This window comes from Acanthaster planci, linkage group LG15 (genome assembly GCF_054643075.1).
Source record: "Acanthaster planci isolate LZ-2023a linkage group LG15, COTS_SCS, whole genome shotgun sequence".
In the NCBI taxonomy this organism is placed as follows: domain Eukaryota; kingdom Metazoa; phylum Echinodermata; class Asteroidea; order Valvatida; family Acanthasteridae; genus Acanthaster; species Acanthaster planci.
In genome coordinates, this window is record NC_141791.1 from 704,055 (window position 1) to 719,747 (window position 15,693).

Below are 15,693 nucleotides of genomic sequence, written 5' to 3' on the forward strand. Positions count from 1 at the left end.
AAATATCAGATCTTAAAATTTCACAATTATTGAGGAAATAAACAAAATAAGTTCTGAACCTAGGGTTACTGTCTACACAGACCCTTGCCGCTGTGAGAATGTGCATGCCTGGGCCGATATGTATTCCTTCTTAATTCCCGTTGCTATACACGTGACTTCACGATAACAACATCACTCTGTGATTCTTTGACCCTCCCCATGCATTACGCTGGCCCTATTCCATGATGCCATGTGTACATGTACTGTACATGCAGGCCTCCATCTACGACCATCCGTGCAGCACGTACACTGTACAATGCCTGGCGAAAATAATGCGAGCACGTCTCAGCTCATAGTGCTGTGACTTGAAAATTTTCACGGGCCGATGACCCAGAGGCAACAATCTGGATAAATGGCGTCTGAATGGGTCATTCACAGGCTGAAGTGGAGCGTAAACCCTGAACCATTATGGCTGTTATAATTTTCGCGCAAGAGATGAAACCATAATTTGACTTTTCCAACTGTTCAAATGAAACCCACTTAGACGCATTGGTCACCTTTCAGTAGTTGTATTGTACTATTACAATGGTACTCCATAAAATCAAACCGAAAAGAACAACAAATTGACTAAGCATGGCCTAATACCCGCAAAATCGAAGGATAGTTGACAAATCAAGGATGACTCTATGAATTTATATGGAGACTGAAATTGCCAACTCTTCTTGTAGCAACTGCATGTTTTTTTGTTGGGAGATTTACGACATTCAGATTTAGTTTTATGGGATAACGTCTATAATTGGCTATTTTTCACGAGGGGTGAGTTTTAGTGTACTATAGGCTGGTGAAGGGTTCATTTTTTTCTGATAATTCTTGATTACGTGAGCATGGTACTTCCTGTAAAAACTAGTTTCCTCATTGACACTTTACAGTGACCAACACAAATTTAATAAGCAATATTCCAACAGTTCCGTTTCAAACATCCTCTTCCCTTTTCTTGAGACATTGAAGAATATAGACACATAAACACTCATCGTGGATAGCTTTTCAACCGCCCTAATAGTAGATCAGCGCATTTGGAAAAAAAAAATCGACCCTGTTATCTTTTAGTTATCCCCTGTCCGATCGATAATATCCCTAGCTATCCCCCAGCAACCAACAAAGCAAGAAATTGATTGGATAGCGGTGACATTCGACTGATCACATGATCACATTCTTAACGACCGTCTAGTACCCCGAGACAAATATTTGGTTGCGTAGACGACAGCCATCCAATCACTAGGCGACCTGTGCAAGGGTATAAAAGTCACGTGTTTGAATCTCAGATTACATTTCTCAACGAGTCCCTACATCAAGACGGGTCACGTCAGAAAACCTCTCCGCTTTTAAGCGATTTGAAGCATTTTTCTCAGCCAAAGCTACGTAAAACCAATCTGCAAACATGGTACGTATGCAGTAGATCCTATAGGACTGTTTTGGTGTGTGGAAGTTGGGTGTAAGATGTGAATTTTTAGAGAATAGTGGATCGGATCTGAGTTTGTTTGCGGCGGGAACTTGGCTAGACGACGGTTGCGATGCTGGCCATGTTGGCAATGTTTGCTCAAGATTAGAACGGAGCGATTTGATTGGTTGGCACGGTCAGGTTGCTGGGTGGCACCACATTTCGCAATCGCTGGATGCAGATCGCTATTGTGTGCCGGGTCGAAAGCCCGCCTAAATCCCAGAACTGTTTCAGCCGAGAGGCTTCGTTCTCATTTTTTTTAGTGAAGGCCCACGTCTAGACCGATTTCTGCCTGCAGCATATCAATTAGGCCAAGGCCCATGATGAGAAAGTGAATACACGTAGGCCTATTTATTGGCTAGGCATGCTACTTGCTGCTAGGCAGGCTTAATAGGCTGCAGGATCTAACTTACAGATACACCGTAGCCCTGGCCTTGAAACACAGTTTGTCAAGTCTTTCAAGCATGTCAAGACCATGTGCATGCAATTATCAAATTGACAAAAGAACATCAGTAGGCCTAACTTGAGCAAAGCTAGAGTTTGAATTGTCCTGAATGAAACGAAATGCAATTTTTCTGCAGTCTCTAGACCTTTTTCAGTTGTGGCACATTTTGTTTTGTTTTCTGGGGGGGGTTGTTGGACATGGCTCGAATTTTATAAAAACAGGTCAAGTGTTTGGGTAGGCCAAGGCCTAAAAGTAAAGGCCATAGGCTAGGTCCCTTGTGATTTTTTTCATCACAGACCAAGGCCTACACACACATTAACATGCAAAATTGATATTACAGACAGACTGAATAATATTTTATACTCTTTTGCTGCCTCGCAATCGCACAAGCTCAACGGTAATACATTCCAAATTTTGAATACTTGCTTGTAGCCCATAATCATCACTCAGTGACTTGCTCAACGAAAGTGGCAAGAGCGAATGAAGTTGCATTGACCCTTTGCACTGTGTAACCTTGATAATGTGCCAGTAATTATCTAAAATTAAAGCAAAGTTTTTTTTGTTTTTTTTTTGTTCTAAAAACACCAAATCATTTTATTGTCTGGTTTATTATTCAGCGTGAATGTATCTCAGTCCACGTCGGCCAGGCCGGAGTCCAGATGGGCAATGCCTGCTGGGAGCTGTACTGCCTGGAGCACGGCATCCAACCTGATGGTCAGATGCCCAGTGACAAGACCATCGGAGGTGGTGACGACTCCTTCAACACCTTTTTCAGCGAGACTGGTGCTGGCAAGCATGTACCTCGTGCCGTTTTTGTTGATCTTGAACCTACTGTTGTCGGTAAGATTCTTATAATTCCAGGTTCAACAAAAAGTGTGTCATTTAAATTTGAACAGATTTTGCAAATTTGCCTTAAATGAACATTCAGTAAATTTGGCAAGTTGTAAAAGTTAGTACTATGATATTGGGAGCATTTTTCATGGTATTTAATGGTTTCTTTTTGTCTTGTTACCAGATGAGGTTCGCACCGGTACCTACCGCCAGCTCTTCCATCCTGAGCAGCTGATCACAGGCAAGGAAGATGCCGCCAACAACTATGCCAGGGGTCACTACACCGTGGGCAAAGAACTTATTGATCTTGTCCTCGACAGGATCCGCAAATTGGCTGATCAGTGCACGGGCCTGCAGGGTTTCCTCATCTTCCACAGCTTCGGTGGAGGCACCGGCTCTGGCTTCACATCCCTGTTGATGGAGCGTCTCTCCGTCGACTACGGCAAGAAGTCCAAGTTGGAGTTCGCCATCTACCCGGCTCCTCAGATCTCTACAGCCGTAGTGGAGCCATACAACTCCATCCTGACCACCCACACCACCCTGGAGCACTCCGACTGCGCCTTCATGGTCGACAACGAGGCCATCTACGACATCTGTCGTCGCAACCTTGACATCGAGCGTCCGACTTACACCAACCTCAACCGTCTGATTGGTCAGATTGTGTCCTCCATCACTGCCTCCCTCCGCTTTGATGGTGCCTTGAATGTCGACCTGACCGAGTTCCAGACCAACTTGGTGCCCTACCCACGTATCCACTTCCCCTTGGCCACCTACGCTCCTGTCATCTCTGCTGAGAAGGCTTACCATGAGCAGCTGACCGTTGCTGAGGTCACCAATGCCTGCTTCGAGCCAGCCAACCAGATGGTGAAGTGTGATCCTCGTCACGGCAAGTACATGGCCTGCTGTCTGCTCTACCGTGGTGATGTTGTCCCCAAGGATGTCAACGCAGCCATAGCAACCATCAAGACCAAACGCACCATCCAGTTCGTCGATTGGTGTCCAACTGGCTTCAAGGTTGGCATCAACTACCAGCCACCCACCGTCGTACCTGGCGGTGATCTGGCCAAGGTGCAGCGTGCCGTCTGCATGCTGAGCAACACCACAGCCATCGCCGAGGCTTGGGCTCGTCTGGATCACAAGTTCGATCTGATGTACGCCAAGCGTGCCTTCGTCCACTGGTACGTGGGCGAGGGTATGGAGGAGGGTGAGTTCTCTGAGGCTCGTGAAGATCTGGCAGCCTTGGAGAAAGATTACGAGGAGGTCGGCGTCGACTCTGTCGACAACGAGGGAGAGGAAGAAGGAGAGGAGTACTAAGTCTCCGGTCACAGTCCTTCCATTGAACTTTAAAAGTTTTGACTCCGAGCCAAAGATTTTCACAGATATTTCCCCCAAAGGAGGTTTTTGATATCCTGAGATTTTAGTTAAATCAGTGACTTCTAACTACCTTTGTCTTCTAAAATCACTGTCAAAAAATTAACCAAAATTATACCAGTAAAAATTATACATGCATGATGAAGCATGCATGGATCAAAAAGCTGGATTTCTGTTGAACCAATGTAAAAGCAGGATTTAAGAAACATGGTTAAAGTGGTGAACATGTTCTTATTTTTCTGTTCAATATTTAAACATTCAAACTGTTGGAAGGGAAAACAATAAAATAACTTTGAAACTGCCAAAAAGTGGTCATTTTTATTTAGGAGTGTTATAGGTGAGACATGCTTTTATTTCATATAATGTGACTTCACTTCCGATTTGTTAATGTGAATGACTGAATCCAATGCATATAAGTTGAATTTGTCTTGGAAATCGGATTTATGGACTGAATTTTTACGTTTTCGATGGGTTTGTTCAGCTTGTGTTTTGGAGTCTCAAATGAAACGTGAGCAATGTACACATTATGTACAGTGAACATGCAAATCAGTAAATGTCTTAGTTCTTGGCCAACACCGAAAAGTTACACTCCCCTCCCCCACCCTTTTTTTTTCTTTCTGGGGTCGGACGAACAATAATGTAATTTGAGTATCCCCCTGAGATTGCCCTGCGCAAACTGGTTTCCTTGAGAGGGCGCCCTCGTTTTGACGAAGTTTATTAAATTTTGCTTTTAAAGGCCAAAAGATCCACACAAATTTATTTTACAGTCGTTACACGTATGTATTCACTGTGCCATTCGAAGAGCTTACTCCATCAAGCCAATCGTATTTATGTACCCATTACTTTGTGTACATAAATATGAAGTAATTTTTTTACCGCACCTGGCAATTCAGATCAAGTTCTTAACCTGAACGCATTCAGATAGGCTTTTTTTTTTTGGGCCTAAAAACATTTGGGAACACGGAGGCGCATACACTTTTACGTACTGCGGCTGATTTACACATTTGCTGGGCACATTATTTTTATAATGCCGTCAGCTGGTTGCGATACACCACAAGAGGGCGCTTTTGTAAACGCTTACAATCCTTGCGCAAAGATTTTCGCAATAGGTTGTATCAAAGAGACCGCATTCAAGGTCACCACAAGAGTGTGTTATAAGCAATACGGGGCAAATGCGTCTTTTTTTCAACCCTAGCCTGAAAATGCTTGTTTCTGTCAATCCTACGTTCAATTTTTGTTTACTATTTTTAAAGGTAATTTGACGCCTTTTTGTTTGCTTTGTTTTTTGTTTTATAGGTTTTTTGTTTTAAAGGCAGTTTTCTACTTTCATTAGCAAAATGTCACCCCTGGGAGAAAAGCTCAATGTTCCACTTTTTTTATTGTTCTTAATTTTTTTTACTTTTTTAATCTTCCTTTCCTATTCGCTTGAGATTTATCGTTGTTTAAGTAAATATACATAAGCCAACGGAGAACCCTTTCTCAGAAATGTTTTAATAAATAAATTGTGTGATTCATAACTTGAACAAAAAAACACCATTAACTGAACAGCGTTTCGTTTTCCTTGACATCATGGCAACAGCGACTTCAGTTGTACATGAAAGCTGGGATATCAAATTTGGGACTTGTTCGTTTATGCGGCCTGTTCCTGACATGGGTTTATTTTGCACTAGATCGGCGGGAACACCATCCCACGACATTGTTCTCGAAACAGGAACACACACACCACCTTCTTGTTCGGGTTCATTTCACGTAAACACTGAAAAACGCGCGAGATTTTGATTTTTGAACAGCCGCAAAAAATAGCAAGATGACCGACAAAGTTGGAGATAGCGGGTACGTTTTGCAGAATTATAACGGATAATTTTCCATGTCATTAATGAATGTTTCTTTTTTTCAATAGGAAAGAACTATCGAATAACGTACATAAAGTACCACTACACCACGTTGCATGTTTCCTTTTTACTACCAGCGAGGGCTCTCATTACCAACTTAAAGTTCCTGGGGTTCGAGTGGCTGACCCACAAACAAACAAAAAATGCTCTTGAACATGAAAGGATACGCCGCCCAAAGTCGGCCCTCAAATGTTTTAAAAGTGATCTTCTCAGTAGACCGAGTTTGGCAATCTAAGTAACGTCGATTCGGTCTATAACCGGATTTACATGGAACCTGCGTTTTGATAAAAATTTCTTGTACATACAGGATACTGTCACTCCAAGTTGAAGCAAGCGACTCATAACAGTGCTTGGTTACATCAACAAAACGATAAACTGCCCCATTTTAAGTATAACAAAAAATATTATTGACTTTGAAATTTTAATTTATTCGTCTTTGAAAAGAGGAAACGCTTAGCACCTCGCTAACCTGGATTTTTTAGTTCACGTCGTTAAATCAGTGACATTTTGAAGTTAAATATCGGAAAACAGTGTATGTAAACAGTTTATGCAATGATGTTATGAGGTGCCGTTTCAAATTGATTACAATGATTTGTTCAGTACTCATATTCCTCTTCTTCTTCTCCACCTTCAGTAGAATCCATTCCGACCTCCTCGTAATCTTTCTCCAGGGCAGCCATGTCTTCACGAGCCTCAGAGAACTCGCCCTCCTCCATACCCTCTCCCACGTACCAGTGGACGAAGGCACGCTTGGCGTACATCAGATCGAACTTGTGATCCAGACGAGCCCAGGCCTCAGCGATGGCTGTGGTGTTGCTCAGCATGCAGACAGCACGCTGCACCTTGGCTAGATCACCGCCAGGCACGACGGTAGGTGGCTGGTAGTTGATGCCCACCTTGAAGCCAGTCGGACACCAGTCGACAAACTGGATAGTGCGCTTGGTTTTGATGGTTGCGATGGCAGCGTTGACATCCTTAGGGACGACATCACCACGGAAGAGCAAACAACAGGCCATGTACTTGCCGTGACGAGGATCGCACTTCACCATCTGATTGGCCGGCTCGAAACAGGCGTTGGTGATCTCAGCAACGGTCAGCTGCTCGTGGTAGGCCTTCTCAGCAGAGATAACAGGAGCGTAGGTAGCCAAGGGGAAGTGGATACGTGGGTAGGGAACGAGGTTGGTTTGGAACTCGGTCAGGTCGACATTCAAAGAGCCATCGAATCGGAGAGACGCTGTGATGGAGGACACGATCTGACCAATTAGACGGTTGAGGTTGGTGTAAGTCGGTCGTTCGATGTCTAGGTTGCGACGACAGATGTCGTAGATAGCCTCGTTGTCGACCATGAAGGCGCAGTCGGAGTGCTCCAGGGTGGTATGGGTAGTCAGAACAGAGTTGTAGGGCTCCACGACGGCAGTAGACACTTGAGGAGCCGGGTAGATGGCAAACTCCAGCTTGGACTTCTTGCCGTAGTCGACGGAGAGACGCTCCATGAGAAGAGCGGTAAAGCCAGAGCCGGTGCCTCCACCGAAGCTGTGGAAGATGAGGAAACCCTGGAGACCCGTGCACTGGTCAGCCAGCTTGCGAATTCTGTCCAATACTTGGTCGATGAGTTCCTTACCCACAGTGTAGTGACCTCTGGCGTAGTTGTTGGCGGCATCCTCCTTGCCTGTGATCAACTGCTCAGGGTGGAAGAGCTGACGGTAGGTGCCGGTGCGGACTTCATCTGAAATTATTCAAAAATTACATACATGTAATGATAAATGTAAGATGTCCATTGCCAAACATTCTGCACAATGCAGCATACTGGCGTGACTTCTTTTTTTAATAACTGGATTAATGTCAGTCGTGACTATAAAAAGTGTCTCCGTTTAGATAACGAAATACTCCTTCAAATTTTGCTCTGAGGAAAGTACGGTTTCTAAAAATGTCATAAGCAAGAAAGACATTATTGGATTATACTCTCAAAATGTTTACAACTTGCCCTTTGTTGACAACCAGCAAGATGGCGCCTGAGTACATGCACTGCTCAACCGAGGTAGATGTGGCAGAAAAATCAATTATTTCTACATCTCACGTGGGACTGCGTCAATGCAGACATAATTTATGCAGACATTGTAATTAATTTATCAACTATTCCCAGGGAATTACACACCGACAACGGTGGGCTCAAGATCCATAAAGACAGCTCGAGGGACATGCTTGCCCGCCCCCGTCTCGCTGAAGAAAGTATTGAAGGAGTCGTCACCACCTCCGATGGTCTTGTCACTTGGCATCTGACCATCAGGTTGGATGCCGTGCTCCAGGCAGTAAAGCTCCCAGCAGGCATTGCCCATCTGGACACCGGCCTGGCCGACATGGACTGAGATACATTCGCGCTGGCAAATAAAAACCAAAGAATCACATTTTGGTGCCATCATTTTGCACAATTCATTGAAAAGCCATCAACATTCACACCAGAAAATTCAAAACCATAAAATTTGTGGAACATGACTTGTTTTACAATTCTTAAACGAACGGCGACATGATGATTCTGCGACTTACAATCTCTCATTACAATTCCTGCATTACAGATTTTGGCAAGAGCTATGGGGCTTATACATGTATAGGCACTCAAGTAGTAAGATTACGTCTTGAATTTCCCAGTCGATAAATATTTCACTTCTTGCCAATTCCCACTTTATTCACGCAGAGACAAGAAATAAAACTTACCATTTCGAGCTAATCCAGTTAGAGAAATCGAGGAAAACGACTCATTTACAGCAAGTCAGCCTCGATGAAAACCTCTGGTTATTGGAATGCTGGCAACTAACCCGGACTTATGGTAGATGAGTAAACCACACAGTAATTACGGACGGGTGAAATCCAGTCAGTTGAATAACTCACTATTTGCATTACAAATGTATTTGAATAATAATGTCCAGACAGTTGTCCAAACAGAAGATTGTCTGCATGAAAGGGGTCTGTATGCAATGCGTTCCACTTTACTACGCCCTAAAAGCGACGCTCCATTTTTTTTTCATTACAAACAAACGCTCTTACACTAGTACACGCACATAATCCTGCTTATTGTTTTTTGACCATTTCAAGCAAGCTAATTTAGTTTAGAGAAATGGCCAAATCAGACTTTCTTCAACTAGTTTCTGGGTATTTTCTTTCGAAGGACTAAAAAAAGATAAACAGAATTTCTTCAAGATTAAAGCAGTTGATAAGATGAAATAATCTCGTTAAAAAAAAACTACGGTCAACGGCCATCAACCTGCAACCAAATTTACCTAAGAAGTTAGACAATCAATGCATTAGTAATATTTTTAATGAGGAGATCTCAGAGTTCAAGTTTATGGAAATGGTCTATTTCACATGTTACATAACCGTTCAGGGTCTATCCACCTTGGACAGAAGCACCCCCTCATTGGTTGAACAGAGCCAGGTCGGTTGGGCGTGTTCATTTTGCTGACAGCGACGCGAGTGTAACGCGTGCATTTTAAAGTCGTTCGTAAATCAGCGAAGTGAAGTTCCGACCAATGAACGAAGCCTCTGTCACTAGGAAAATTGCGCCCTCTCTCCATCCATCTAGGGTTCATAGAAACGGTACAAAAGACGTGCTTGTCGGCACCTGTCTTACAGCAAAGAAGATGCTGAAGGGGTCATCATTATCATATCAGTCATCATGACGACAGATAGAAAATTCCAAACCAAGCCAAATCCGAATGGTTGCTGGATTGCTGGTGATGACTGCGATTGATATTTTTTCATGTACCTTTAATTTCAGATTTACCGCATTCTCTTTTGAGCGCACGCATATCAATATATATTTGAGTCATTGTGAAATGGCTATTGACAATCAGAAATTTCTCACGGCAAGGTCTTCTCAAACTTCGCAGAGCCAGTTCAACATTTCTTTTTTATTCGAGAACAATATCTCTCAACAGACCGTCAACTGCAGACGAGTAACCCCGTCGTTTGTTACTGCTCACTCAACAACAGACGACAAGTTGGCAGAGCAACCGTCAGCATAACGACACAAACGGATAAACACCTTGTGCAATCAATCATGTCAAAGCAAAAAATATATATATGTTAGATTCACAGAGTACTTCAGCAAGACTAGTGCCGTACCTGTGTGTTTGGGCTGAAGGATCTTTTTGGTCAATATGTCTACAAATAAGGGGAATTATACCTCCGACTTCTCGCATCTGATATTTATCGCCAGGAGATGAGAGTCATTAGAGACAGCAGACCCATAACAAATCCATCTTGTATGTCCGTTTGGAAGTTAACCGAAACATGTTGTACGTCAGGGTAAAATTGTCCATCTAATAAGTTTTTAACTAGCAGATAAAAACTACTTCAAGTTCAAGAAGCAAGAGGTAATACCATAGACAATTCAAGGAGAAACTAAAATTATGACCAATGTAAGGAATGATTCCAAGGCAAAAAGTAAACTTCATACGCCTCCTCAAAACATACTGTTGGGTTTTCTGTATGATCTCAGTCGTAAGACGCACCTACGCCCAATGAGAAAGGTTGCGAAGTTGTTAGTGCTTTGATGAAATGGGAGAATCGTTTGTAATCCTTCCCGTAAAGCCAGATTAGAACTCTGTCAAATGACGCATTAGAACATGGATCAATCAGATCTGCTTATGTGCAGGTGCTTCATATTGTTTATTACGTCCATCAAATCATAGTAGCCATGCAAATGGTTGCATCATCCTTGCACCTGTTAAAATAAAAATAAAAATGGCGGCAAAGTGACTGGGATTTACACGAGTCTACACAGCACCACTTGTACACAGCCGTGTGCTGATTCTTTGTACAACTGTGGCATACATGACGAATGAAGAACCATTTGTCCCCAAAGATTGAAAGGATTTTTCGCTTCAGCGGTTGCAGGTATAACGGGTTACCATTCAAACTGGAAGGTCGGTAAATGGTAGTTTTGGCAAAGGTTTAAAACGAAAAGCATGTGGTATACGAATCTCATTTAGATAACAATGGCCACCGTACTGAAATTTACTCATTCTTGAAGTCATAAACGCATAGCAACCGTACACGGATTAACATACAACGTAAAATGTTTGAAGGTTAACCAATCAACAATCTATTGCGATGGTGACGAACTGACCAATCGCAGCGCGCGACGGAGCGTAGGTATAAAAAACTGGATGCGTTGCCAGCAACATCATTTGAACGTACGGCTGCATTGAAGCTCAGACACGTCCAAGCGCTTCACTTTCCTTCGCATTTCTCGTTCAATCTTAACGCCTTAGCTCTGTATCATCATGGTGAGTTGTCTTTTTAATCTAAGATGACTGAGGGGAGAATTAGACTCATTCATCAGAAATCCCCGTGGTGCTGGCGAAAGACACTGTCGTGTTTTTGGAGGCACGTTAGGGATATGATGCTAGAGCGGGAGTACAATTAATGTGCTCACTAACAACAAACTAATTAAATCAATCACATATCAAAGACTGACTAGAGAGATGAATTTCGATTTACCTAATATTAAATCTCTCACTTATAGAACAAAATTTCTTGTTTGATGGAATCATGATGTGGCTGAACACAAGTTGCGTGTTGTCTTGTCATGGAAATAAGAGTTTTTAAGTACTTATTCCTTAAAATCAAGGTGTGTGGGCAGGGGAAGGTGTGTCATGGGCCATTAAAGTTTGGAATCTTTGCTTATTTCCACGCCTGCCATACATGTACTTTATTGATTCTTTTCTGGACGGTAATGACACCAAGAGTTCCTCAAAAGCCCCTTAGGCACTGTAACTCGCAAGCCTGAAGAAACCTGTAGAGGGAGACAACGAGAAGCTGTTACAGTTTTAGAGGTGGGAGGAAAACCCCAGAAGAATAACCTGGGTAAACCCCAGGTAAGGACTGAAAACGCAACCGACATGCGGACCGGACAGGGATTCGAACCTGGACTGCAGAGGTGGAAGGTGACGAAAGAACCACCACGTCAGCTTGACTCCCTCTAAACCCACGACACAACTCACTGACAAAGGGTGGATGTCTTTCTCATTTTCCAGCGTGAATGTATCTCAGTCCATGTCGGCCAGGCCGGGGTCCAGATGGGCAATGCCTGCTGGGAGCTGTACTGCCTGGAGCACGGCATCCAACCTGATGGTCAGATGCCCAGTGACAAGACCATCGGAGGTGGTGATGACTCCTTCAATACCTTCTTCAGCGAGACCGGTGCTGGCAAACATGTCCCTCGCTGTGTCTTCGTCGATCTGGAACCTACCGTTGTCGGTGAGTTTCTATAGAGATTATGTACAATCAGGACATTCCCTGAAGAATGCGTTTTATTCTAAAAAATAACATGATATTCGTTGGTCAAATTAGCAAACATTTTTATGTTTTACTTTAATCTTTCAGATGAAGTCCGTACCGGCACCTACCGCCAACTTTTCCACCCTGAACAACTCATCACCAGCAAGGAGGATGCCGCCAACAACTATGCCAGAGGTCATTATACAGTTGGCAAAGAACTCATTGATCTTGTCCTTGACAGGATCCGCAAGTTGGCTGACCAGTGCACGGGTCTCCAAGGGTTCCTCATCTTCCACAGCTTCGGTGGAGGCACTGGCTCTGGCTTCACATCCCTGTTGATGGAGCGTCTCTCCGTCGACTATGGAAAGAAGTCCAAGTTGGAGTTTGCCATCTACCCGGCTCCTCAGATCTCTACAGCGGTCGTGGAGCCCTACAACTCCATCCTGACCACCCACACCACCCTGGAGCACTCTGACTGCGCCTTCATGGTCGACAACGAGGCCATCTACGACATCTGTCGTCGCAACCTAGACATCGAACGTCCAACCTACACCAACCTCAACCGTCTGATTGGTCAGATTGTGTCCTCCATCACTGCCTCGCTGCGCTTCGATGGTGCCCTCAATGTCGACCTGACCGAGTTCCAGACCAACTTGGTTCCCTACCCACGTATCCACTTTCCTTTGGCCACCTACGCTCCTGTCATCTCTGCTGAGAAGGCTTACCATGAGCAGCTGACCGTTGCTGAAGTCACCAACGCCTGTTTTGAGCCGGCCAATCAGATGGTGAAGTGCGATCCTCGTCACGGCAAGTACATGGCCTGCTGTCTGCTCTTCCGTGGTGATGTTGTCCCCAAGGATGTCAACGCTGCCATCGCAACCATCAAGACCAAGCGCACCATCCAGTTCGTCGATTGGTGTCCAACTGGCTTCAAGGTGGGCATCAACTACCAGCCACCTACCGTCGTGCCTGGCGGTGATCTGGCCAAGGTGCAGCGTGCCGTCTGCATGCTGAGCAACACCACAGCCATCGCCGAGGCCTGGGCTCGTCTGGATCACAAGTTCGATCTGATGTACGCCAAGCGTGCCTTCGTCCACTGGTACGTGGGAGAGGGTATGGAGGAGGGTGAGTTCTCTGAGGCTCGTGAGGATCTGGCAGCCTTGGAGAAGGATTACGAGGAGGTCGGGTTGGATTCTGTTGATGGAGAGCAAGAGGAAGAGGGAGAGGAATACTAAACTCCTGAAGTGCGACTGAATCTCAACCACTGTCTTCCTTATCATCCAGAAATAAATACTTATAATGAAGCGTCCTCTTACGTAAAATTGGAAAGTGCACAAACAATATTCCCACTCATTCTTGATATCTGACGGAAAAATAATACGGTCTAAAATAATACGGAATCTAAACTCTAATTTGTGACAGAGCGTGCCAAACGCATGGGTAAGCGTATCCAAAGGGACTGAATAAATCTCCTATTAACCATTTCAGTCAGTGAGAAATTGGTTTGGGGGCATAAAAGTGTCTTCTTTCTAGGAACATGCTTCTGGATTATCTCCGTACCTGCATTTTAATTAAGCAAGGAAACAATTCCATTTCTATAAGAGGAATATTTTTTAATGCAGTTCAATTCGAGTTAATTAATAATGATTATCAGTGTTATTTCTTGAGTCTTTATTAGTGGTCATTGTTCGTTGATGAGTTAGATGAATAATCTTTTCGAACTTTAGCAGCCACAAATTTATAGGTCCATGATTGAATACAGCAATTGAAAGAAACACTGCAACAAGGGAAAGGAAGGAAAGTATTCAACTTTCAGTTTTTGCAGTGAAGCTTCAACTTCACCGAACCAAGGTTTTTCTCGTGCACTTTTCTCCCAAAGTAATTTTTAATATCCAGAATTTTTTTGAAAAATTATTATCAACCTCGAAATCATTGTCATAAGCTTGTCCGAAAAATTGTAGAACATACACGATTCAAAATATGGATTCCTTTTGAACCAATGTAAACACGATTTAATTATATCACTATTGTGAAATGCCACATGCTTTTATTTTTCTGGCATTTAATGTCTCGAGACAGTGGAAGAAAGAAATAATAAATTTGACCATGGTGAAACTGCAAAAAGTGATCCTTTCCATTAAATGTTTCTTCTAGCTTGGACAAATCCCCATTTTCTGTGATGTTTTTGTACTTTGAACACAATTTCGACGTTTTGTATGAATTGCCAGATGAATTCGTTAGTAAGAATTTAGTCGTTGAGATCAGACAAGTTGACTGATTTTTTTAATTGGTGGATTTCCCCAACTATTCTGTTTTGTTGTGCTCATCATTTTGCCAGCATTAAATCTTTACCATTTTTCCTTTTGGAAACGAGCAATAGCTTAACCCTCCCCCCGATGCCCCGCCCCTACAAACTGCTAGGGAGGGCGCCCTGTATTTCAGAAATATTAACGATTAACTTTAAGTCAACGCGCATGACAACTTACCACTCTCACATCCGGGTTTTAGGCAGTTTAAACCTTCCGGCACACATAGCTTTTTAAGCTTTCATTTCAGTCATAGAAAATGCCAAGCAAACTCACATGCAAATGGCGAGGTTGGTGGTGATGACTGCAATTGATATTCTCTTCTTATATTGATTCCCTTTTATCAGATTTTCTTTGCTGTGCACGCATCGATGAATATTTGGCGCCAATACATACCAACTGACATTTTCATAACGAGTTTCCGTGCCTTTCTCATTGAAATCGCTGACTGGAGGGAGCCATTGTGGAGTGCTTACGACCTTTACAAACCAACAGTCTGAGCAAGGTTTTCTCGAACTTTATACATAAATAGCTTGTTCGAAAATTCTTTCGAAATAGCAACAAATGCCACAAAAACGCGTTTGCGAAAACATTTCAAAAGACCGTCAACTGGGGACAAACAACCTAGTCAGTTGTTGCTGTCTGGTTGGTATGAACGACCGTTTAGACGTGACCATAACGACACAAACGGATAAATACACCTTGTTGCACCTGCCTTGTAACAATCAATCATTTCCATACCAACAATGGGTTAGAGACAGGCTGGATAAAAACAACTTGATTCACGGAGAATTTCACCGCAGTCGTTCTCCATACATGCATGTTGAGGTTACAGTCAACGAAATGAATGTGGTTTTAGAAAAGGAAAACCACTCCTCTGGTTTCTTGCATCTGGTATTTATTATTATGAACGGCATTAGATACATCCGAGTCATAACAAAGCCATCTTGTATGCCCTCTGAGAAGTATATAAGAGAACATCCTTTACTTTGGGGAAATTGTCTATCTACGTTTCGAAGTAGAAAGCAAGAACATTTCACGTTCAAGAAGCTAGCAAAATACTACAACCAATTCAAGAAATAATTACAGCGA

The 15,693-nt window shown here is 43.3% G+C and overlaps 3 protein-coding genes across 3 annotated transcripts; 2 read left to right on the plus strand and 1 right to left on the minus strand.

Annotated features, from left to right (window-relative positions):
* The first annotated feature begins 1,260 nt into the window (after positions 1-1,260).
* On the plus strand, positions 1,261-4,432 carry LOC110974455 (tubulin alpha-1A chain-like). Its single transcript, XM_022226109.2, has 3 exons — positions 1,261-1,420; positions 2,540-2,762; positions 2,938-4,432. The coding sequence occupies exons 1-3, from the start codon at positions 1,418-1,420 to the stop codon at positions 4,065-4,067; spliced, it is 1,356 nt and encodes a 451-aa protein (XP_022081801.1). The 5' UTR covers positions 1,261-1,417; the 3' UTR covers positions 4,068-4,432.
* A 918-nt stretch (positions 4,433-5,350) lies between these two features.
* On the minus strand, positions 5,351-10,141 carry LOC110974461 (tubulin alpha-1C chain-like). The gene is made up of 3 exons (XM_022226117.2): positions 8,729-10,141; positions 8,172-8,394; positions 5,351-7,742 (listed from the first exon to the last, which is right to left on the minus strand). The coding sequence occupies exons 1-3, from the start codon at positions 8,729-8,731 to the stop codon at positions 6,613-6,615; spliced, it is 1,356 nt and encodes a 451-aa protein (XP_022081809.1). The 5' UTR covers positions 8,732-10,141; the 3' UTR covers positions 5,351-6,612.
* Positions 10,142-11,159: 1,018 nt separating this feature from the next.
* Positions 11,160-14,419, plus strand: LOC110974457 (tubulin alpha-1A chain-like). Its single transcript, XM_022226113.2, has 3 exons — positions 11,160-11,301; positions 12,052-12,274; positions 12,401-14,419. Exons 1-3 carry the CDS (start codon positions 11,299-11,301, stop codon positions 13,528-13,530), a joined length of 1,356 nt encoding a protein of 451 aa, XP_022081805.1. The 5' UTR covers positions 11,160-11,298; the 3' UTR covers positions 13,531-14,419.
* The last annotated feature ends 1,274 nt before the right edge of the window (positions 14,420-15,693 follow it).

Coding starts and splice junctions, on each gene's coding strand:
- LOC110974455 (XM_022226109.2), top strand. Junction 2,763..2,937: donor TCTTGAACCTACTGTTGTCG/GTAAGATTCTTA, acceptor TCTTGTTACCAG/ATGAGGTTCGCACCGGTACC.
- LOC110974461 (XM_022226117.2), bottom strand. Junction 7,743..8,171: donor TCTTGAGCCCACCGTTGTCG/GTGTGTAATTCC, acceptor GAATAATTTCAG/ATGAAGTCCGCACCGGCACC.
- LOC110974457 (XM_022226113.2), top strand. Junction 12,275..12,400: donor TCTGGAACCTACCGTTGTCG/GTGAGTTTCTAT, acceptor TTAATCTTTCAG/ATGAAGTCCGTACCGGCACC.